The following is a 25254-nucleotide window of genomic DNA, read 5'->3' on the forward strand; positions in this document are numbered from 1 at the left end:
TTCCAGAGAGAGAGAGAGTCGTTCTCTGCCATTTATTTAAAATCTTAAATCGTTTCTTCGGTATGACAACTTTTCTAGTTGTGATAGTCTCTCAAAAATATTGTTTAACAAATCCACGTTTATTGCACTGATGGTTCCTCAAAATTGCCATAAAGGCCACGTCCCTGCTAAAGGGGATAAAACATATACACACATACATATAATGTCAGAGAGGTATTGTTGACATGCACTGAACAAAACAGTGTTAAATCTTACAGACTCCATCGCACACACACACTCATACATTGACACAAACTTCATCACAGAATAATACAACGTTAATAACGGTTTGTTGGCCTTTTTTTGTTGGTTGGAAATTCTCATCCATATCGTCTGTCGTAGATGTCAGTTCAAAAAACCAGCCGTATAAAATGAAGTATCGACATATTGATACTTTTCAATATTGCCTCGGGCTTCGTGGCGCTAACACCTGTTGAATTCGCGCTGGTAACGGGTTTTTGTTTAACCAATGTATGGTTAAAGCGCGGTTAACACACAAAAGCTAACAGCAACCGATAGATTTCTATTAATGGTGGTTTTGTTTTTTTGAAGCATATTTTTAGGCTCTCCATTATTATCGTGAACGAAGTGTTTACATTGAGCACATATGCTTAAGTGATGTGATTGTGATTGCTACAATTTCGGTTTATGTGTATTCGTGTGAACCACATGTGTGTGGGTGTGTGTAAATTTAAATATAAAAATAAAGTGGTCATGACCACAGCCATATGTCGGAAATTTAATTAAAACTTTGAACACAAAAAAAGTCTATAAATTAATTTGTATTGTAACAGCAAAAAAGGAAGAAGAAGAAACTAGTAAATATGTCTGAAACGGAACCAAAACAACAAAGTGCAACAAATGTTCCATACAAAATGGATACTACACATGAATCTCAACATGCCTCAACACTAAATCCGACCTACAATCAACGACGTACCTCCAGTCCAAACTATGGTACATCGAATCGCAACATGATTGCAGTGATTGTCTATTTGGCTTTGCTATTGGATAATGTGCTATTAACAGTAATTGGTAAAATTATTGACAGTTCTGAAATTTCATTTTGAATTTGAATTTATAGAGAAAAATGTTGACTATCAGAACAAGAATCATGTTAAAAGACTTTGAGATCAAGACAAATAGGTGTGGATTTTTTAACAATATTTTTTCAAGGACTATTAGACAATATTTTTAACAAAATTTTTCTCAAGGACTATCAGACAAATAGGCGTGGATTTTTTAACAATATTTTTTCGGGGACTATCAGACAAATAGGCGTGGATTTTTTAACAATATTTTTTCGGGGACTATCAGACAAATAGGCGTGGATTTTTTAACAATATTTTTTCAAGGACTATCAGACAAATAGGCGTGGATTTTTTAACAATATTTTTCCAAGGACTATCAGACAAATAGGCGTGGATTTTTTAACAAAATTTTTTCAAGGACTATCAGACAAATAGGCGTGGATTTTTTAACAATATTTTTTCAAGGACTATCAGACAAATAGTCGTGGATTTTTTAACAATATTTTTTCAAGGACTATCAGACAAATAGGCGTGGATTTTTTAACAATATTTTTTCAAGGACTATCAGACAAATAGGCGTGGATTTTTTAACAATATTTTTTCAAGGACTATCAGACAAATAGGCGTGGATTTTTTAACAAAATTTTTTCAAGGACTATCAGACAAATAGGCGTGGATTTTTTAACAAAATTTTTTCAAGGACTATCAGACAAATAGGCGTGGATTTTTTAACAATATTTTCTAAGGACTACTAGGAAAAAAGGCGTGAAACATAAATTTTTCAAGGTTATTAAACAAATGTGCATGGATTTTTTAACAATATTTTTTCGGGGACTATTGGACAAATAGGCGTGGATTTTTTAACAATATTTTTTCGGGGACTATTGGACAAATAGGCGTGGATTTTTTAGCAATATTTTTCCAAGGACTATTGGACAAATAGGCGTGGATTTTTTAACAATATTTTTCCAAGGACTATTGGAAAAATAGGCGTGGATTTTTTAGCAATATTTTTCCAAGGACTATTGGACAAATAGGCGTGGATTTTTTAACAATATTTTTTCAAGGACTGTTGGACAAATAGGCGTGGATTTTTTAACAATATTTTTCCAAGGACTATTGGACAAATAGGCGTGGATTTTTTAACAAAATGTTTTCAAGGGCTATCAGACAAATGGGCGTGGATTTTTTAACAATATTTTTTCGGGGACTATTGGACAAATAGGCGTGGATTTTTTAACAATATTTTTTCGGGGACTATTGGACAAATAGGCGTGGATTTTTTACCAATATTTTTCCAAGGACTATTGGACAAATAGGCGTGGATTTTTTAACAATATTTTTCCAAGGACTATTGGAAAAATAGGCGTGGATTTTTTAGCAATATTTTTCCAAGGACTATTGGACAAATAGGCGTGGATTTTTTAACAATATTTTTTCAAGGACTATTGGACAAATAGGCGTGGATTTTTTAACAATATTTTTCCAAGGACTATTGGACAAATAGGCGTGGATTTTTTAACAAAATGTTTTCAAGGGCTATCAGACAAATGGGCGTGGATTTTTTAACAATATTTTTTCGGGGACTATTGGACAAATAGGCGTGGATTTTTTAACAATATTTTTTCGGGGACTATTGGGCAAATAGGCGTGGATTTTTTACCAATATTTTTCCAAGGACTATTGGACAAATAGGCGTGGATTTTTTAACAATATTTTTCCAAGGACTATTGGACAAATAGGCGTGGATTTTTTAACAATATTTTTTCGGGGACTATTGGACAAATAGGCGTGGATTTTTTAACAATATTTTTCCAAGGACTATTGGACAAATAGGCGTGGATTTTTTAACAATATTTTTCCAAGGACTATTGGACAAATAGGCGTGGATTTTTTAACAATATTTTTCCAAGGACTATTGGACAAATAGGCGTGGATTTTTTAACAATATTTTTTCAAGGACTATTGGACAAATAGGCGTGGATTTTTTAACAATATTTTTCCAAGGACTATTGGACAAATAGGCGTGGATTTTTTAACAATATTTTTCCAAGGACTATTGGACAAATAGGCGTGGATTTTTTAACAATATTTTTCCAAGGACTATTGGACAAATAGGCGTGGATTTTTTAACAATATTTTTTCAAGGACTATTGGACAAATAGGCGTGGATTTTTTAACAATATTTTTCCAAGGACTATTGGACAAATAGGCGTGGATTTTTTAACAATATTTTTTCAAGGACTATTGGACAAATAGGCGTGGATTTTTTAACAATATTTTTCCAAGGACTATTGGACAAATAGGCGTGGATTTTTTAACAATATTTTTTCAAGGACTATTGGACAAATAGGCGTGGATTTTTTAACAATATTTTTTCAAGGACTATTGGACAAATAGGCGTGGATTTTTTAACAATATTTTTCCAAGGACTATTGGACAAATAGGCGTGGATTTTTTAACAATATTTTTCCAAGGACTATTGGACAAATAGGCGTGGATTTTTTAACAATATTTTTTCAAGGACTATTGGACAAATAGGCGTGGATTTTTTAACAATATTTTTCCAAGGACTATTGGACAAATAGGCGTGGATTTTTTAACAATATTTTTTCAAGGACTATTGGACAAATAGGCGTGGATTTTTTAACAATATTTTTCCAAGGACTATTGGACAAATAGGCGTGGATTTTTTAACAATATTTTTTCAAGGACTATTGGACAAATAGGCGTGGATTTTTTAACAATATTTTTCCAAGGACTATTGGACAAATAGGCGTGGATTTTTTAACAATATTTTTTCAAGGACTATTGGACAAATAGGCGTGGATTTTTTAACAATATTTTTCCAAGGACTATTGGACAAATAGGCGTGGATTTTTTAACAATATTTTTTCAAGGACTATTGGACAAATAGGCGTGGATTTTTTAACAATATTTTTCCAAGGACTGTTGGACAAATAGGCGTGGATTTTTTAACAATATTTTTCCAAGGACTATTGGACAAATAGGCGTGGATTTTTTAACAATATTTTTCCAAGGACTATTGGACAAATAGGCGTGGATTTTTTAACAATATTTTTCCAAGGACTATTGGACAAATAGGCGTGGATTTTTTAACAATATTTTTCCAAGGACTATTGGACAAATAGGCGTGGATTTTTTAACAATATTTTTCCAAGGACTATTGGACAAATAGGCGTGGATTTTTTAACAATATTTTTCCAAGGACTATTGGACAAATAGGCGTGGATTTTTTAACAATATTTTTCCAAGGACTATTGGACAAATAGGCGTGGATTTTTTAACAATATTTTTCCAAGGACTATTGGACAAATAGGCGTGGATTTTTTAACAATATTTTTCCAAGGACTATTGGACAAATAGGCGTGGATTTTTTAACAATATTTTTCCAAGGACTATTGGACAAATAGGCGTGGATTTTTTAGCAATATTTTTCCAAGGACTATTGGACAAATAGGCGTGGATTTTTTAACAATATTTTTCCAAGGACTATTGGACAAATAGGCGTGGATTTTTTAACAATATTTTTCCAAGGACTATTGGACAAATAGGCGTGGATTTTTTAGCAATATTTTTCCAAGGACTATTGGACAAATAGGCGTGGATTTTTTAACAATATTTTTTCGGGGACTATTGGACAAATAGGCGTGGATTTTTTAACAATATTTTTTCGGGGACTATTGGACAAATAGGCGTGGATTTTTTAACAATATTTTTTCGGGGACTATTGGACAAATAGGCGTGGATTTTTTAACAATATTTTTTCGGGGACTATTGGACAAATAGGCGTGGATTTTTTAACAATATTTTTTCGGGGACTATTGGACAAATAGGCGTGGATTTTTTAACAATATTTTTTTGGGGACTATTGGACAAATAGCCCTGGATTTTTTAACAATATTTTTTCGACTTTTAGACCAAGCAGCATGGATTTTTTAATGATATTTTTCCATGGACTTTTAGACCAAGCAGCATGGATTTTTTAATGATATTTTTCCATGGACTTTTAGACCAAGCAGCATGGATTTTTTAATGATATTTTTCCATGGACTTTTAGACCAAGCAGCATGGATTTTTTAATGATATTTTTCCATGGACTTTTAGACCAAGAAGCGTGGAAATGCATTTAGCTACCCATGGGTAACTGATGAGTGTTATGAAGTCGAATAAGTAATTTCATCGATCATACGCAACGTTAGACAACAGGAAAGTTACCCTTATTGGGATTTTTGTTTAATCTGACAGTTCTCATGAAGCAAGTTATAAAAACTATATAATTATCGCTCTGATAGTCCCTGCAAAACATCCTTAATTTATTATCATGAATACGTCTCTGATAGTCATTCAAAAGACATGCTTATAAGGATATCGAAACTAACACACATTTATTCTGAGCATGCCTTTTGCCAAGCTTTTGTAGTAATACCCAAAAAAAGGTTTTGTATATTTTTTAATGGCTATTATTTTTATACCCTATACCACAATGTGGAAAAGGGTATAATAAGTTTGTTTTCCCAAAAATTCATGTAACGCCGCGAAATATTCGTCGTAGACCCCTCATGTGGTATACCAAACTTCATATCTCGACGAGATAAAGCGATTTAGCGATGTGTGTCCGTCCGTCCGTCCGTCCGTCCGTCTGTCCGTCCATTAAAAATTGTAATCAAGCTAGAGGCCGCAATTATGGACCGATTGTCACGAAATTTAGTATGGAGGTCGGGTTTGGACCAGAATAGAACTGATTAGTTTTTGGCGATGATCGTGAAATGTTAAAGGGATGAAATGGACCAAAAACAAAATTTTTGCTCGATTTTGTAGCCGCTCTGTAGGTCGCAATAATAGTCCGATCGGCGCGAAATTTTAAACGTAGTTTTGGTTTGAGATGAAGAAGTAGCGTGCAAGTCAACGGTATGATCGGATAATATTTAGCGGGTTAAATTGATCAAAACTTTTGTGTGAAAATTGGTAAAATTTCTAATGCACATCTTATAACAGCTAGCCCGGAAAGCTAGTGCACAGGGATAGTGGTATAGGGTATCACATGGTCGGCCCCGTCCGACTATAGTCTGTTCTTACTTGTTGGTACATAATTTGTGTTGCTTAACAGCAGTAAGCAACAAGTTGTATATTTTGGCATTATTTCTCATTAATACCCCTTTCTTGCTCTTGTTCTTCTTCTTTCTTTTCATGTACATTCTGCTGAAACCCCTTTTATGGGCGGGGTGGCGATTGTGGATGTTTTTATTTTCGTTTTTTTTTTGTTCATCAATAAAATTGATTTTGTTAAACACACACACACCCACAGTGCCCATTTTGCCAGATTATCTTGCTACCATAAACAATCGAACACTGCTGCCACCAACAACAACAAGCACAGCAAGGATGGCATTTACAACGCCAGGAACAGGAAAAACAACTGGGTCGGCAACATCGTCATCATCATCATTATCACCATACAATAATAATAATACACCACCATTCCACGTCATGGTGGGTTTGAATAACAGTGGTGGTCCTGTCGGTCCTGTCGTCACTGATACAACAGCCTCAGCACAACATATGGCTTATCGTAATCTGGATGGAACAGTTGCAGCAACAAAAGCAGAACCGTTAACGGCACAACATCCTTCGCAATATTATTTTCACGCACCATCACAACAACAACAGCAGCAACACCATCAACCACCAACAGTTCAACACGTCATGACAAAGCATCCGATACCAGGCAAATCGATGGTTAATTTTTCACTAATACATTTGGCATCGGATGATAATGGAAAATTGTTGTTATCAACATCATCGCTAACGACGACAGACCACCACCACCAGCAGCAAAGCAACAGTGGAAATGCCATAAAATTTTCAAATAATAACAATGCTTCCGTTAAAGGATCAAGGAGCCAATGGAGAAATGAGAACAAGTTCAATAATAAAGCCCAGCCGAGAAAGGCTAATGAAAGTTCGAATGATTCATTGCAAAGTGAGAATGGTTCAATTGGCGTTCTATTGGCCATGAAAGCCTTGGTTCAACTGATATTCAATCCGATTGTGGGAAATTTATCGACAAAATATGGCTACCGTCTGCCCATTGTTATGGGAACATTTTTCCTACTCATCTCGTCGTTGGGTAAGATTTTTGTTTTTGATTTTTTTTTTTTGAAAAAACAAAATTGCAAACGCTATCCCAAAAAAACGCCACAATGTTTCTAATTGAAGACACTGGCACGACGTGTGTTGTTTTTGCTGTAAAGCAGACCAATCAAATTTTGGTGTGTGCATTCGTCGAAATTCGACGACACATACTAGTGGAAAAGGTTTGAATTGTTTTCGCAGACACTTTCGTCGGAGTTGTGTGAGGTTGCCAAGGAAAAACTTCTCATTGAACTTTTTTCTTCGCTTACCTTTATACTTCGAGCTGACGATTGATGTTTGGGTATAACAAGTTTTTTCTTGAAGAAGTTATTGAAAAATAACTTCGGTGGAGAATATCCACAAACAAAAAACAAGGGAACTGATGAGATTCTGTGGCGAGAATCGAAACTATAGTATTCCCTGCCTTACCCCTTGGCGAATAATGCCAAATCTTTTCCACTAATAAACTAGTTGTTTTAAAATATTAAAACAACAATGGGATTAAGCCAGACTATTTTGAAAAAACAAAATTGCAAACGCTATCCCAAAAAAAACGCCACAATGTTTCTTTTTGTTTTTGTTTTGTTATACCCTACACCACACTATGATAAGGGGTATTATGTCTTTGGGTATATTTTCAGGAAGTGTCTACAGAAGCAGCCTTTCTTTCAGAAGGGGTCTATAGAATCAGCCTTTCTTTCAAAAAGGGTCTATAGGAGCACCCTTTCTTTCAGAAAAGGGTCAATAGAAGCAGCCTTTTTTTCAGAAGGGGTCAATAGGAGCACTTTCTTTCAGAAAGGGTCTATAGAAGCAGCCTTTCTTTCTGAAAAGGGTCAATAGAATCACCCTTTCTTTCAGAAAAGGGTCAATAGGAGCACCCTCTCTTTCAGAAAGGGTCCATAGAATAAGCTTTCTTTAGAAAGGATCTATAGGAGTACCCTTTCCTTCAGAAAGGTCCTAAAGATGTATCCATTCCTTCAGAAAGGGTCTATAGGAGTACCATTTCCTTTAGAAAGGATCTACAGAAGCAACCTATCTTTTAGAAAAGGGTCTATAGAATTATCCTTTGTTTCAGAAAGTGTCTATAGAAGTACCCTTCCTATTGAAGTAACCTTTATTTTAGAAAAGGTCTAAAGAAGCAGCCTTTCTTTTAGAAGCACCCTTTCCTTCATAAAAGGGTCAATAGAAGCACCCTTTCATTCAGAAAAGGGTCAATAGAGGCACCTTCTCTTTCAGAAATGGGTCAATAGAAGCCCCCTTTCTTTCAGAAAAGGGTCAATAGGAGCACCCTCTTTTCCAGAAATGGGTGAATAGAAGCAATCTTTCTTTCAGAAAGAGTCTACAGAAACAGCCTTTCTTTTAGAAAAGGGTCTATAGAACTACCCTTTGTTTCAGAAAGGGTCTACAAATGTACCCTTTCTATAGAAGTAACCTTTTCTTTAGAAAGGGTCTGAAGAAGCACCCTTTCTTTTAGAAAGGGTCTGAAGAAGCACCCTTTCTTTTAGAAAGGGTCTGAAGAAGCACCCTTTTTTTTAGAAAGGGTCTGAAGAAGCACCCTTTCTTTTAGAAAGGGTCTGAAGAAGCACCCTTTCTTTTAGAAAGGGTCTGAAGAAGCACCCTTTCTTTTAGAAAGGGTCTAAAGAAGCACCCTTTCTTTTAGAAAGGGTCTAAAGATGCACCCTTTCTTTTAGAAAGGGTCTAAAGAAGGACCCTTTCTTTTAGAAAGGGTCTAAAGAAGGACCCTTTCTTTTAGAAAGGGTCTAAAGGAGCACCCTTTCTTTTAGAAAGGGTCTAAAGAAGCACCCTTCCTTTTAGAAAGGGTCTAAAGATGCACCCTTTCTTTTAGAAAGGGTCTAAAGATGCACCCTTTCTTTTAGAAAGGGTCTAAAGAAGCACCCTTTCTTTTAGAAAGGGTCTAAAGAAGCACCCTTTCTTTTAGAAAGGGTCTAAAGAAACACCCTTTCTTTTAGAAAGGGTCTAAAGAAACACCCTTTCTTTTAGAAAGGGTCTAAAGAAGCACCCTTTCTTTTAGAAAGGGTCTAAAGAAGCACCCTTTCTTTTAGAAAGGGTCTAAAGAAGCACCCTTTCTTTTAGAAAGGGTCTAAAGAAGCACCCTTTCTTTTAGAAAGGGTCTAAAGAAGCACCTTTTCTTTTAGAAAGGGTCTAAAGAAGCACCCTTTCTTTTAGAAAGGGTCTAAAGAAGCACCCTTTCTTTTAGAAAAGGTCTAAAGAAGCACCCTTTCTTTTAGAAAGGGTCTAAAGAAGCACCCTTTCTTTTAGAACGGGTCTAAAGAAGAACCCTTTCTTTTAGGAAGGGTCTAAAGAAGCAACTTTTCCTTTATAAAGGGTCTAGAGAAGCACCTTTTCTTTTAGAAAGGGTCTAAAGAAGCACCCTTTCTTTTAGGAAGGGTCTAAAGAAGCAACTTTTCCTTTATGTTATGCTGATGCATTGCTAAAACCTGCGTCTCTTCATGAAGATGGTGTACTGAGGAGACACCCTGTTGCACTGCTTAGGGCGGCATTCTGGCAGGTTTGAATATTTTGCACTGCTTAGTGCTAACATTGCACACCACGCTACCACTGCATAGCTTACCACATTGTTTTGTAAGAGGTCAAAAAGGTATCTTTGTCAGCATTCCAAGTGCTGCCGACCAGCGACTTGAGGACCTTGTTCCTACTTCTGATCTTATGGCAAATAGCTGTGGATTGCTCTGACGACTTAAACATTCTATCGAACGTTATACCCAATATTTTGGGATAGTTAGTGACCGGAATCAATACACCATCGACCAATATGTTCAGTGGGAGCCTCATTTCAGTCGTTCAAGTGATGAGCAGTTGGACAGTGGATTTAGCGGCGGATATTTTCATATTTCTCAGATGGAAGAACTGCACTAGGTCAGCTATGTAGATATTTAACCTATCACATATGTCATCGACGATAGGGCCCGACGTCAAGAACTGTATAATCTTCGCATACATTACGATCTCTATGCAGTCTGGAGGGTGTAGTATTTAAAAATCTAAGACTAAAGGTAAGGTCACATTAGGAAAATATTTGCTCCAGTGACCGGCAGTGTGCGCCTACTGAGAACAAGTGAGCATAAACTTCTATACATTATTTACTCTCACTTGCTCTCAGTAAGCGCACACTGACGGTCGTTTGAGCAAATATTTGCTTAATGTGACCTTACCTTTAGTCACCACAGCCGTTAGTTTCAGTGCCGCTTCACAAGGTATGTCTGACGTTAGCCAATGGCGATGCTGTTGTAAGGATGAATTGTACTCCGATCTTTTTCTTCATTAATACGTTTTTGTAGCCTCTGCTATATTCAACCTTTACTTCGTTTTCGTAAACTTATGATGCATATGTAAAGATCCTTCTCGACCAGAAGGATCTGCAGGTTAGCCGAAGCGACTCAAGAGTGCTTCAGATTGATCTACACGACATTAAGCATAATTTTTGTGAGGCGATGATGTGTGCGCCCCCTCTAGCTGCATGTTGTCCAGCAGCTTTTCGGCATCGTCGGCTTCATCTATGTCAACTTCTTCATTCGGACCATGCGGGCTTAGGACTATAATTTTGACCTCACATATGTCATAGAACAGCTTTTTGTTCATATTCGCCAATCCTCTCAGCAGCATTGGGACGTTACCTTCTATCATGGGCAACCAAACTCTGGCACGAGGTTTTATTGGGATCACAAGAAGCATAGCTGAGCTTAAAAATGCACTTTTCCAAGAATCTTATGTATCCCATGTAACCACGATGCAATTCGCTACAGTCGAAATTGGGCACAGTGGAATCTTTCTTTGTAAAAACATGTTCCATTACTTGTTCAAACAACTTATTTTCTAATTCACCCCATTTCGCTGTAGCGATAGGGGACATCTTTCCCGTTAGCCACAGCAACCTTCAGATTGTCCTTAACTAATTCATTGAAAGGTCGTTTTATTCTTGAAGAAGCAGTTGAGTTGTGATCTCGTATCTTCCTCTTAGCGCACTTTATGTCCTCTGCCCGAGAACGTTCTCGCTTGGAGGTAGATGGATGGTTATCGTTCTGAAAGATTTTGTCTATCCTCGACAATTTTAGTATAAGTGAGCTTATCCGCCTCATCCCATTGTTGTACTGTACCGTTTGCAGCACCAAACTTCTTTAGACACTTGTCGGTCATTCAGATCCTCGGCAAAACTCCTTCACAACCTTTTAACTTAAAAGTGCAAATATATGTGGCTTGCACAAAGTAGTGTAGTGTGGAAAAGTCAGTCTAACTCCTAGGATTTCAGAAAAATCTCCTCCTTTCTCAAACGAGCTTTGGACTGTCTACGGCTGAGTTTTCATGTACATATGTACATATTTTTTTATTTCAAACGAATTTCAGGAGATGCGGTAGATCCAACAGCTCCAGACATTACTTACTTTCCGCGCCTTGTCATCTCTTCATCCACTTGTTTGTGCCATCTATTCTTTGGCCTGCCCGCCATGCGGCCCGAATTTATACGCCTTTTTAGCGGGTTCATCATCGCTCATTCTTATTATATGTCGTTGTATAGCAGATACAGCTCGTGGTTCATACGAAGTCGATATTCACCGTCAACGCAGATTGGTCCATAGATCTTTCGAAGAATTTTTCCCTCAAACACTGCCTTGTCTGCTTGCGGAAGTACCCCGGATTCTGAACCATACATCAGCACGGGTAGTATCAGTGTTTTGTAAAGCGTTGTTTTCGTTTGACGAGATGTGGCTTTATTCCTAAACTGCTTACTCAGCCCGAAGTAGCATCTGTTGGCCAACACTATTCTTCTTCAAATTTCACAACTGATGTTGTTGGTTGTGTTTACGGCGGTGCCGAGGTAGACGAAGTCCTTTACCACCTCAAAATTATAGGAACCAACGTCAACAGTTGGCCCGACTTTGTATTCCCGCCGTTTACCGCCAGACCCACTTTAGCAGATTCCCTTTCGACTTCTTCAAAGGTATCAGTTACTTCCTTTACCGATCGACCTATGATGTCAATGTCATCGGCATAAGCAAGTAACATATGGCTGTTTGTATTGTTATTGTGCCACTTCTTTTCCCCTTCGCATCTCGTATAACCTTTTCCAGCAGAATGTTAAAAAGATCACATAAGGGGCCATCACCTTGTCTTAAACCTCTTTTTAACTGACGATCTAGTAACAGTTAATGCTATTCTACAAAGCCGGATGAGCTTTGCAGGGACACCAAATTCAGACATGGCTTGGAATACCTTTGAAAGTAGGGGGCTGTCGAAGGCTGCATTGTAATCAAAAAAAAGGTGGTAAGTGACGATCTGCGTCTCTTGGATCTTCTCCAGGACCTTCTCTTGGATCTGCCGCAGGGTAAATATCTGGTCAATGGTAGATTTGCCAGGTCTAAAGTCGCATTGGTATGGTTCAATTGTTTCATTGACCATAGGCTTTAGTCGTTCGCACATTATCCCTGACATTTTCTTGTAAGCAATAGGGAGAAGACTTATGCTCAGGATACTCAGGTTCCAATCGTCGGGTACTCGTTCTTCCTGCCAGATGGTGCTAACTAGCTGATGAATACACCTTATCAGCGTGTCGACTCCGGTTTTGAACAGTTCGGCTGTTAAGCCATTGGCTCCTGCTGCCTTATTCTTCTTTAGCCGACTTATTGCTGTCTTTACCTCATCTTGACTGGGCGGTATACATTCAATACCATCTTCCATATCCTGAGCACACTATCTGTGTCAGTTACCAAATTACCTTGCTGGTCTCTACAGGAGGATTTGCCTGTACCAAAGCCATACCTCTCTCGTGCGCTACGCGTTGCCACTGATTGTAGAGTAGCCCTATATGCCGCATTTTTCTCTTCTGTAGCAGCACGACACTCCTGGTCATATCATGAATTCCTTGGTGGAGGTCTCTGGCATCCAAGTATGGATTTTGAGCTGTTTGCATCGAGTGGGCAATATTTTGCCATTGTGTTGATATGTTATCGGGACGAGGAGTGCTTTCATTAAGCAATTGGGCTAATTGAGTGGAATATGCTGTGGCTATCTGTTGTGTTTGCAGCTTACCGATGTCCATCTTCCGAGTTGTATCTGTTCGTGCTTTATTTGCAACGTTTAGACGGGGTTGATGTCTTTGCTGCAACAAGGTAGTGGTCCGAATCTATGTTTGTTACTCGGAAGGATCGTACATCCAATACGCTCGATGAATGTCTTCCATCTAATACAACATGATAAGTTTGATTACTTGTTCTTTGATCCAAAGACAGTCTTATGAATATCGAGATGCTTAAATCTGGTATTGCTAACTACCATGTTTTTTGCAGCTGCGAAGCCTATCAGCCTCATACCATTGTCAGATGTGAATCCCCGGAGAAATTTTCAAATAAATCGCGATTTAAGTTCATATTTTTAGGGGTTCTTTAGGTTTTCACGATTTTGCTTAGAAACCGCGAATCCTACGTAAATGGGCCTATGGATGATGCTGTAGCTGTGAAAATTCTCCACAAGATTGACCTTTATAATATTTTCGTAGGTTTTACCGTTTTTGAGATATAGAAGTTCAAATTGAGACAATGCACTGACTGTATCGCCTCCTTATAAAACAACATCATGCTCAGAGCGCCTTAACTAACTTTTGATAAAAACCGCTTACACATGGGAAGATTTCGCTGATTCTAAAACAGCAATGTTCGTAGATAAGAAAAATAAAAAATCAGAAAAAATCGACTGAGGGATTTTTAAATAAATCGCGATCAAAATTCACAATTTTAGGGGTTTTTTAGGTTTTCACAATTTTGCTTGGAAACCGCAAGTCGTATCGAAATGAGTCTAAAAAAAATGTTGTGGCTGTGAAAATTCTCTACAAGACTGACCTTTAGGTTTTTTTTGTAGGTTTTACCATTTTTGAGATATAGAGGTTCAGTTCGAATTTTTAGGTTTTTATCTTAAGTCTTCAAGATTTAGCTTGGAAACCGCAAGTCATATCAAAATTTATTTATTTTTTCCTAGGTTTTAACATTTTCAAGATATATGTATAAGTTTAATTTGGGAAATTTCAGTAATGACATTGTTTTTTAAGGAGGCGTTACAGTCAGAGCTTTGTCTCAATTTGAACTTCTATATCTCAATAACGGTAAAACCTACGAAAATATCATAAAGGTCAATCTTGTGAAGAATTTTCACAGCTACAAAATTTTATTTAGGCTCAATCACATAGGACTCGCGCTTTCCAAGCAAAATAGTGAAGACCTAAAGAACCCCTAAAAATGTGAACTTAAATCGCGATTTATTTAAAAATCGCTCCGGCGATTTTTTTTGTTTCTTGATATTTCTCATCTATGAGCATTCTAGTTTCAGAATCTGCAAAAACTTCCCAGGTGTAAGCACCTTCCATTTAAAATTAGTTAAGGCACACCGTGATTAATAAACTGAATTTTATTTGTATCGCTTTTTTACCGAACTACATACATATCGCTCATTTACTCAAAGAGTGACACATCTCGAAAAATCAAGTTTCGAGAAAAACGCGTTTTAAGTTGGCGATTGAAATTTGACTTCCCAACTTAAAAAGATTATTACACTAAAACCTATATATATATATATATATATATATATACTAGCTGACCCGGTCCGCGTTGCTAGCCCGTTGTTTGGGTTCTCCGTGTAAACTTTAGTTATCTATCCAGTATTGATACACCCATAATTAGGCATCCCTCTAGAAACTTCATAATATAAATCAATGTTTTTACATAAATTCCATATAATGGTATCCCCCAAATTCAAGATATAAAATCTCTTTTATTATACCCTTCACCATAAATCGACAGTTTAAAGCACTTTGAGACCCACATATAATGGTCGGTGCACGTCAATTGACATTGCTATATATTGGATTGTTGGTCTCGGTTGGGGTCGTAATTATTACTGCAAAGAATTTTTGGTATAGGTCCACGTTTTGATATAGCTCCCATAGAACGGTACCTGTCGATTTTCGCTATTTTTGAGGATTTAACATCATTATCATACCGAAATGGCTGAAATCTGATTTTAATATATTTTAAAGAGGAGAGCATAAATATTCGTATCGACCGAAAGACACGCCTTTTTATTTGCGCTCGGTATGTAACAGTAATAGGTTCACGTTTTGATATAGCTCCCATAAAACAGTACCTCCCGATTTTCGATAGTTCAGAGATATATCCACTGTTCAGTATACGTCCTCGTTTTGATATAGCTTCCATAGAACGGTGGCGCCTGATTTTCGCTATTTTTGGTGGATTTAACCTCATGCAGGCCGATCGAACGTAACGCTTTTTTCTTCGCGCTCTATATGCAATAGTGGTAAAATACCCCTCAGCGAAATGTATGTTCCTTCGGGATATGTATGGCAACATTTATATAATTCATAAAAAAATACTTCTATAAATTGTAGATGCTATTATCGAGATTTTGATGTATTTAAAAAATGTATATTTACCTAGCTATTCCAAGGACTGGAATCAATGCTCATGAAGTTTCACTTCCCACATTTTGAGATTTTATCCGTAATTATAATATTTTCAAAAATCGAACACGATCGCGGTATTCTGATTCCAATGATGATATTGTATTGTATATCAATAACTTTGTCTGATTTCCAATGGATCTTTCTGGAATTTCGATCTTGTGACATCTCAAGTTATCCGGATTTTACTGTATTCCAAAATGTGGAGTTGATCGCGCTGTCCCACTTATTGTTTAGTGTTCAGCGTTTATAGCGTTTTTAGGCATGCTTACAAAATTATGTATATTATCTGAAATAATAAATGTTTGCAAATTTTGTGATGACCGCGATATTTCACTTCCGCGAAGACCATTCAGGGTCAAGACAGTAATTACAGTAGTATAGCAAACAATCTGTAAACAATACGTTCAAAAATATCATGGACTTCAGATTAAAAAAAAAAAATTTAAGGAGAACCTCCGGTCACTACACTTTGCCGTATTAAAATAGCTCACGACCGCGCTATCCCACTTGTTCAAGTGTTTATATCATTTTTGTGTCACGCTTACTAAAATTATGTATATTAATTGAAATAATACATTTTTGAAATCTTTGTGATGACCGCTATCATTCAGGGAAAACAATCTGTAAACAATACGTTCAAAAATATCAAAGATTTCAGATTTTCTTAAAAATTTTGTGGGGGAGGACCACCGGTCACTACAAAAACAACTTATGACAGTTCTAATTAATTGAAATAATACATTTTTGGAAATTTTGGGATGACCGCGATTTTCACTTCCGCGACGACCATTCAGGGTCAAGACTGTAATTACCATAGCATTGCAAACAATTTGTAAACAATATATTAAAAAGTATCATGAATTTCGCGGTTTTCTTAAAAAAATTGTGGGGAGGGCCACCGGTCACTACACTTAGCGGGATAAAAAAATAGATTACGACCTATTCTCCGACCTAAAAACTCCACATACAAAATTGCATAAGATTTCCCAGTCGATTTATCGAAATTTCTATATAGTGACATCTCAAGTCATCGGGATTTTACTGTATTCCAAAATATGGCGTTGACCGCGTTATCCCACATATTGAAGCCAGTGTTATAGCGGCTTTGTAGTCACGCTTACTAAAATTAGGTATATTATCTGAAATAATACATTTTTGAATAATTTGGGATGACCGCGATATTTCACTTCCGCGACGACCATTCAAAAAAATATATAGCCTATTTTCACCACCGGTGTTCCCAGTACATTATCTGAAATTTTCAAGAAAATCTATTCAGCCGTTTTTGAGTCTATTCGGAACATACAAACATACAAACATACACACATTGCCTTTTATATAATAGATATATATATATATATAATTGTTCCACAAACATCCCAGATGGGACAAGGGAGACTTCCCTAATATCAATGAGTGCACCCCGATTCATATTAGCTCAATGATATGGGACCTACAGTTTATCGCCGAGTCCGAACGGCGTGTCTTAAGACACCACTTGTAGAGAAGTTTTACATGGCTGAAATACTCAGGAAATGTCGCCAACATTACTCAGGGGCATTTGGCCACCGTTGAAAATTGTTTGATGTTGCTTGGCCGGGGAATCGAACCCACGACCTTCAACGTGCAAGGCGGGTGTGCATACCATTGCACCACGGTGGTACCAAAATATCTACTTGGACCATATTTTGCTATAAGATAGCCAGATATCAGTGCTAAATTTCTGTGCATGACCAAGCATGATTTGAAGTATTTTAGTCCTTCATAAACTCAAAAAACTTTTGTGTTGAATTATGCGAAACTCTTAGTAAATTAGCTGTAACTCGATGAGTTTCAGAGATATGACCATGAAAATTTGACATAAGATAAAGTAGAAGTCGTAGAAAAAATAGAAATTGTTATCTCAGAAATTGAATTTTTTGAGTTATGTCACTCTTTGAGTAAATGAACGATATGTATGTATATTTTTATTTTAGTTTTTGCTGTTGGTGAAACCTATGCCATGCTATTGATTGCACGCTCCGTACAAGGTATTGGTTCAGCATGCATTGGTGTTTGTGGCATGAGTTTGGTGGCTCAGGTAAGTGTTGACGAGAACATTCGAAAATTTGAAATTTTTTATTGACTTTCATTTTAGCATTATCCCGAAGAAGATCGTCGTTCTAAAATAATGGGCATCATATTGGGTAGCATAGCCTTGGGTGTGCTATTAGGTTATCCTTTTGGTGGAATACTGTACGATTTGTTTGGAAAATCAGCACCGTTTATTATTCTGTCGACCATCATTTTCATTAATTTGGGTAAGTGAACATGGATGAATTCTCTAATCTATAGATAACGGTCAGAGGGTCTTCTTTCTATAGAAGAGAGAACATTTTTGACTTTTTCCTAGAGTAGGAAATTGAACAGGTATCCTCAAAACATCTCATAAAAACTTTGGTAAGGAGCTTTGTGTGCAAACCATTGTGGTTGCCCAGCTCAGAGGTCGTCTGAACATGTCCTAATCTATTCTCCTTGGATTTCTGCCTGGAATGCCTGCTTCGAGCTCTTCTGATCCGTGCCGGAATAGAGGAGAATCACTGACCACGAATCTTTTCCCAAATACCACATGTCAACATCTTTCAGATGTAATGGAAGTGGGGAATGGATGCACTTGCGAAGCTGGTCTGGTCTTAACCGCCTCTAGCAGTATGCGATCAGAATTACTTTGCTGCTTCAGAAAATTTCCAACTTGTCTCCAACTTCGTCGTCGTCGGAATACGAGACACTCTCGCACTTGAGACAACGCATGTTTTTGTTCGATTGCAACGGGCTTCGCAACAAAGTCAGCGACATTGTAGACTTCATGAGTCCAAGAAACATCAACATAACCGAGATCCAGGAAACAAAGCTCACCGTCACATGTAGCTTGCAATGATGCGATGGTTACAACGCTTTGCGAAAAGATCGTAAAGAGCATCGAGAACGAACTCTTGCCTTCCTTATACATCTGTCTGTCCAGTACAGACCTATCTCGCTTTAGTGACCCATACATGGAATGTAAAGTGTGGGACTGCCGAGGAAGAATTGCTCAATGTGTACATACCATACCGCAGATAAATAGTTATGCACTGCGTTACGTGCATGATTTGCTTTTGGAGACAATGACCATCTGGTGCTAGGAAACCAGAGACCTAGACAATAACAAGAATTTTGGCGACCAAATTTTTATCTCCACCTTTTGCACGGTTAACGAAGTTGTTCATACAAGGATAAGAAGTTGTTCATACAAGAAGACAGACATCGCAATTGTGGCACCCGGTCTGATAAATGACGTGTGTCCTGGCAACCAGTGATATCCTCTATTAGTCTCCGTTAACGTACCATCCGACTTCATAACCCACGAGTGTCGTACTTTTCTGCACAGTGGAAAACTTCCCATAAGAGGCGAAGACCCTAGAAACTGAGTGTGATGAGCTTCGTCGTACGAACCCTGAAGACCGAAGAGTTAGGGAACTTACACTTAAAGACAACAGCCTATTAGGAAAAGTGGCTATACTACCTGAAGCAATGCAACATTCGTACAGGATTAAGTAAAGTGTGGCCTAATCCTGTAGGCCTATTCTGCAACTTTTATCAACTGAAAAGTTGTTAAAATTTCTTTTGTTTTTGTAACAACTACAAAACAAACAAATGAAATTTTTGTACAATAAACAATGAGTAAAGTTGTTAAAAAGTTACAGAGTAGGGGGGCTGGAAGGAAGAACGATTGTTACTTTTAACGGCGATTGGAGTATTGACAAGAGTCCTCAATTTATTGTTAGCCACCCATATTGTACCAGAAGCCGCCATTACTGAAGCCAGGCAAGGATGCCAGCAGAGGTGAATCGTACAGACCGATGTTCCTTCTGTCGCCGGTAGCGAAGTCCCTAGGGTCACTATTCCTCGTCATCATGAGAAACGGTTTTCCGGTTGCCTGACATCATCATAAGTTCCGAAATATCCACAGTATCACAACAGCATTACACACCATATTCACACATATAAGTCGAAGACTGAACCAGAACAGACCGTGCGATCGAACAGATATGGTAGCTCTTGACCTTACGTAGGCCTTCAGTACCACCAGCCACGTCAAGGTATTCGAGAACATAGAGAGGGCTTCCCTCAGACCGTGTTTGAAATGACGCCGAAGATCCGTAGAGTGAAAAAGGGAGTTCCTCAAGGCGGAGTGATATCTGCGGAACTTTATGAAGAAAATATCAGAACTAGAAACAAGGCCCTCAAGTCACTGACCGGTAACACTTCGGGTGCTGAAAAAAATCTTGTTGACGCAATAGACAGGACTGTGTTAAGCTATGCGGCTCCAGTGTGGTACGCAAATATTAGCGCACCGAAGTGGAACAATGTTCATACTTGCCAGAATCTTATGACACCAGTGGACCATCATCATGAGGACACCAAGATTTTATGGGTGCCTTAGCACAACAAGATTTCGTCGATACAGTGATTGGGTGTTATTGCCGTAGACAGTCTTCCCTCATCCAGGCACGTCAGGAGAGCTCCTGATCTGTTGAGAGAGGTAGATGTGATAACCTTTAGATCAATGAGCCTATCAGATAGGCTTGACAGCAGGCAGTACAACGGTACTGGGTAAGATAGGCCCCCAGTCACTTTCGGCGACCTAACGTTGACTGACCCGAAGAGGTGCGAACGTTATTTCAATCGACAGTTTGTCGAGCAATCCGAGAGTGACATGGCGAAGAGAAGAGTATTACGTCGCATTAGATCTCTTCCTGCCGAGGATGAACCACCACAGTTTACAATGGATGATGTTGCGAATGCCATCCAAAGCGTTGCGCCCTGATGGAATCTCCATGGTAATGCTGAAGCAGCTGGATGGGCCGGTAATGGACTATCTCCCTAAAGGTCTCAACTTGTTGCTAGCCACCCTCATTGTTCCCGAAGTCTGGAAAATGGGCAGGGTGGTCCCGCTACTGAAGCCAGGCATGGATGCCAGCAAAAGTGAATCTTACAGGTCGATTTGGCTTTTGTCGCCCGTAGCAAAGACCCTTGAGGCCTTAGTACTTCCCAGTATCAGAAATAGCTTTCAAGTTTCCGATCATCAGCATGAACTCCGTAAGCAGCACAGGACGACAACAGCGTTGCACGCCATCTCCGCATATATTTGTCAAGGACTCAACCAGAGACCGCCGTGTGATAGAACAGTGATGGTGGCACTTGATTTATCAAAAGCCTTTGATACAGTCAGACACTCCACGCTGTTCGAGGATATTGAGCATACTACCCTTGGTCCAAGCTTGAAATGATGGATAGTCAATTATCTGTGTGGACGCCAGTCGTACGTGGAATTCAGGAACAAGATGTCCAAAACCCATAGAGTGAAACAGGGATTTCCCCAAGGTGGGGTTATATCTCCGGAAATGTTTAACCTCTCCTGTATTCCGCCACTCCAGACAGCATCGAAATTGTAACGTATGCGGATGATTGCACAATCCTGGCGTCAGGTACCTTCCCTCATGACATCTGTGAGAGACTGAACAACTATTTAACCGATCTTACCACCTTTTTCTAGGCGAGGAATATGCAGATTCCCGCCAAAAAATCTAAAGCCATTCTATTCACCACATGGACAGCGCAGTTTGGAAGAGAGTTGAATGTCGTGGTCGACGGTGGTAGAATTCCGACCACAAACTGCCCCAAAATTTTAGGGGTCACATTCGATACTACGTTAAAGTCGTGCGCGCACGCCACTGAAATGTACGAAGAAGGTCCTCAAGTCCCTATCCGGCAGCACTTGCAGTGCAGATAAAGAAACCTTGTTGACCACATATAATGCGATAGGTCGGTCTGTGGTAAGCTATGCGGCTCCACTTTGGTCCCCGGGATTATGTGATACGAATTGGAAAAAGATTCAAACCTGTCAGAATGTCGTCCTGAGAATAGCAACAGGGTGCCTCCGCAGGTCTTTAGAGGACCATCTACATGAGGAGGCAAAGATTCTCCCAGTACAGCAACACAATGATATGTTTTCGTTGCAGTACTTGCTTGGGTGTTACGGTGAGAGCCATCCCAATCACCATCTGGTGCGTAGGCCCGACACATTCAAGCATATCAGGAAGGAATCAAGCCGGTTTAAATAGTATTCACACGGACGCAGTTACTAGGGCCATAAGCAAATATAGTGTGAATAAAGTCCTCGAAGTACATCCCCTATCTATCGCAGCTGAGGAGCGTCAACTGCCACGAGGTTTTGGCTCAATTACGCTTTTATTGGGCGCCATGCAAGAAATTTGCCAGTATGCGACATGGGCCCGCACGACACACTGCACCTTTTTAACTGCCCCGCCAAACCAACTCATCTAACTCCGGTGGACCTGTGGTTATTTCCGAAGCAGCCACTTTCCTGAAACTGGATATAAACCCAGAGACAAATTGAGCAGAAGAACCCAGCAAACCAATCATACCGACATCGTATCGGAACAAAATTCGAACGCTACGTCCGATGTCGGATACGAAATCGTAACGATATCTTAACGAAAGTTGTATGAAGTGGTTGACATAATTTCGGAGCGAAATGTCGGAGCGAAATCGGATCGATTTCGGAACGAAATCTGAAGAAAATCCTTCTGAAATTTGGAAGGGAAATTTATTTTCGACATTTGCTCCGAAATCGGAACGAAATCTGAACTATTTCCCCTGCGAAAAATCGTTTACATCCGACATTTGGTTTGCAGGGAACGAACACACAAACATACAGATATGCTGAGTTTTACGTGAGTACCTGCCTTTCAGCCTAACCCCACGGTGTTCTCAACACCGGACGGAAACAATGCGTCCATCGGTGCCCTCAACACAAGTGTGAGTACCAATTGGTTCCCACGTATTTGGACGTGTTCACCCCCTTGGTTTGGGGCGGAGCCTATCTAACACTCCTGCCTTTCTATGGGTCAGGCACCCGGTTGGTAATGCAACTCCACATTCGAGCCAAAGCTCTACCCGCGATTTGGGTATAAACCACAGCCACCGCGATGCTCCCAGCAGGGGCCTGCATCAAACTGCCAGGCTAGATCATTGAGACCTAGGGGCTCCTGACACCCGCGGTACCAGAATATAGCCTCCGGTCAGGCTTCGTACTAGAAATTACTACCAGTTGAACTCCAAATAATTCGGGACTGTTCACCAACAGAATAAAGCCTCTGCACAGCTTCGCAGCCAAAGACTACTACCAGTTGAACTCTAAAGAGTCCGGGACTGGTGACCCACAGAATAAAGCTTCTGCCGACCACGTAGCCAAAGACTACTAACAGTTGGACTCAAGGAGTCCGGGACTGGTGACCACACAAACATACAATAATAAACACTGTTACGACAACAACAACGGTACTGTGTCAATGCCATACAGGAGACGACCCATTATGCATCGCAGCAGAAGAACGCCAGCCGCCAAGGCAAACACGAGGGGTTTCAGCCCAGATAAGATCCTTAATTTATATTGGACCCGAATTGATGGCACGATACCCAACACATTGGGACCGCACGACACGCTGCATTTATTTAGCTCCCCAGCTAACTCCACTCACCTGTCTCGTGATTCTTTATGGACGCGATCAGTCCAGGTTGCAACATGTTTGAATCAGGATATAGAGGAACGAGATAACTGAAAAGGGTATACGAACGAATATGTGTATTTTTAAAGGAACCAGATAACTGAAAAGGGTATACGAACGAATATGTGTATTTGCGTTGCTGCAACAACAACTCGTTAAGTCGCCCAAGTATCAACGAAGTTCGATAAGTTCGTGTTCGTTTAACATATCGTGGACCTCTTACTGGCTGGAGATCAATGAAGGTCTTCTATAATTATATTCTATTTATAAATGTTTTATAGGGTTTATCTGTCTATATAAGACTGAATCTAGAGAAGACCTTTAAAGAAGAGAAGATCTACAAAGAAGGTCTTCGTTCTCTACAAAATATTCGATTTTTTCTTCTAAGAAGGCATATAGAAAATTTTCTATCTGCAGATTTTCTTTGTGTACAGTATGTAAAATATTATATTTTATCAACCGTTTTCTTTTCGTTTCCTCTTTGCCTCACCCAAAGGATTACAACTTATCACAATGGATCTATCTGTACAATCAGAGGTGAATTTTCATCTAAGAATTTTTGAATTATTCAGATACTTATTTCCAAATTGTCTCCGTTTCAGGCCATAGTGGATGTAGATCAACAACAAAAACCAAAATGGAAACCTCTGCTCCAAAGTAAAATGATTCTGGCCATAGTCGTAGCAATTTGGTTTTCAACATCAACAATGGCCATATTGGAACCCTGTTTACCGCTGTGGTTGATGACGAATTTGAAACCGAACAAATGGCAATTGGGTACTGTCTTTATACCAGATTCGGTGGGCTATTTTGTGGGTACAAACTTTTTCGGTTCCATTGCCTATAGATTTGGACAAATCAAGGTGTCATGCCTGTCGCTGTTGTTGGTTGGCATATCATCGATTTTGGTAAGTTTAGGAGGACAGGTTTATTTTTGCCAAAAGTCAATGGATGTTTGCACTGTAGAGACGCACCCTTATTGGACGCCCTTTTCTTAACATATTTTTATTTTTTTATTTTGCAGATTCCAACGGCAACAACTGTATCTCAGCTCCTTTTACCCCATTTCGGTTTGGGACTGGGCATCGGTATAATTGATGCTGCCCTGGTGCCTCTGTTAGCGACATTTGTTGATGCCACTTTATCCGGTGATGATGACGGTTATGATGCTCGCATGGAAACGATTGATACCCGAAGTTCCCATTCCATGTCAAGCTATGGCAGTGTCTATGCCATACAACAAACCTCCGTTAGTTTAGCATATTGTTTGGCTCCCCTGCTGGGCGGTGAATTGGCCCAAGCTTTGGGTTTTGTATGGCTGATGCGTATTGTGGGCGCATTCAATATTGTCTATGGTCCCATATTGGTCTATCTCTATTATAAATATGATCCAAAGGTAAGAGGAGCTTGGAGCGACTTGGGCTGACTTCCGCATCGTCAGTTGCTTTGTGTTGTTTAAACTTTGTCAAAAATGCATTTTTTGTTAAGTACTACGGCGTTGAGTAACATGATACTTCACATAGTTTTAGTCATTTGCCAAGCAACTGACGATACGGAAGCCAGCCTTGGTTTAACTTACGTATTGATAAATTTGCGGTATTCACTTTATTTTTAGGTTTTGCGTAAAAGGCAACACGAAATGCTATTGAGTTCGAGCGGTGGCAGTTATGGCCGTGGCAGTAAATATAAACAACTCTACAATTCTGTTGACAATGAATAGAGAGATTACCTACAGATTACCTACAATATTCTTCTAAAAAAGCAAATATGTACCAATTTTTGTTCATTTACTTACCTCTTCTATAGCAATATTGTATTGTATTTATTTATGTATGTGTCTCTGCGATTCCTATGAATGTTTAATTCGATGTTGAAAAAGTATCTAAATAAAATTCATATTCCTAATTCACAA

General features: G+C 38.9%; 1 protein-coding gene across 1 annotated transcript; it reads left to right on the top strand.

Annotated features, from left to right (window-relative positions):
- Positions 1-790: 790 nt before the first annotated feature.
- prt (putative mushroom body vesicular transporter portabella) lies at positions 791-25254 on the top strand. Its single transcript, XM_073960123.1, has 8 exons — positions 791-1074; positions 6400-7221; positions 17709-17812; positions 17870-18032; positions 23839-23879; positions 23945-24250; positions 24367-24738; positions 24958-25254. The coding sequence occupies exons 1-8, from the start codon at positions 864-866 to the stop codon at positions 25060-25062; spliced, it is 2124 nt and encodes a 707-aa protein (XP_073816224.1). The 5' UTR covers positions 791-863; the 3' UTR covers positions 25063-25254.

Source organism: Musca autumnalis, unplaced genomic scaffold, assembly GCF_047663935.1.
Source record: "Musca autumnalis isolate F117 unplaced genomic scaffold, ASM4766393v1 scaffold_1, whole genome shotgun sequence".
Lineage (NCBI taxonomy): Eukaryota > Metazoa > Arthropoda > Insecta > Diptera > Muscidae > Musca > Musca autumnalis.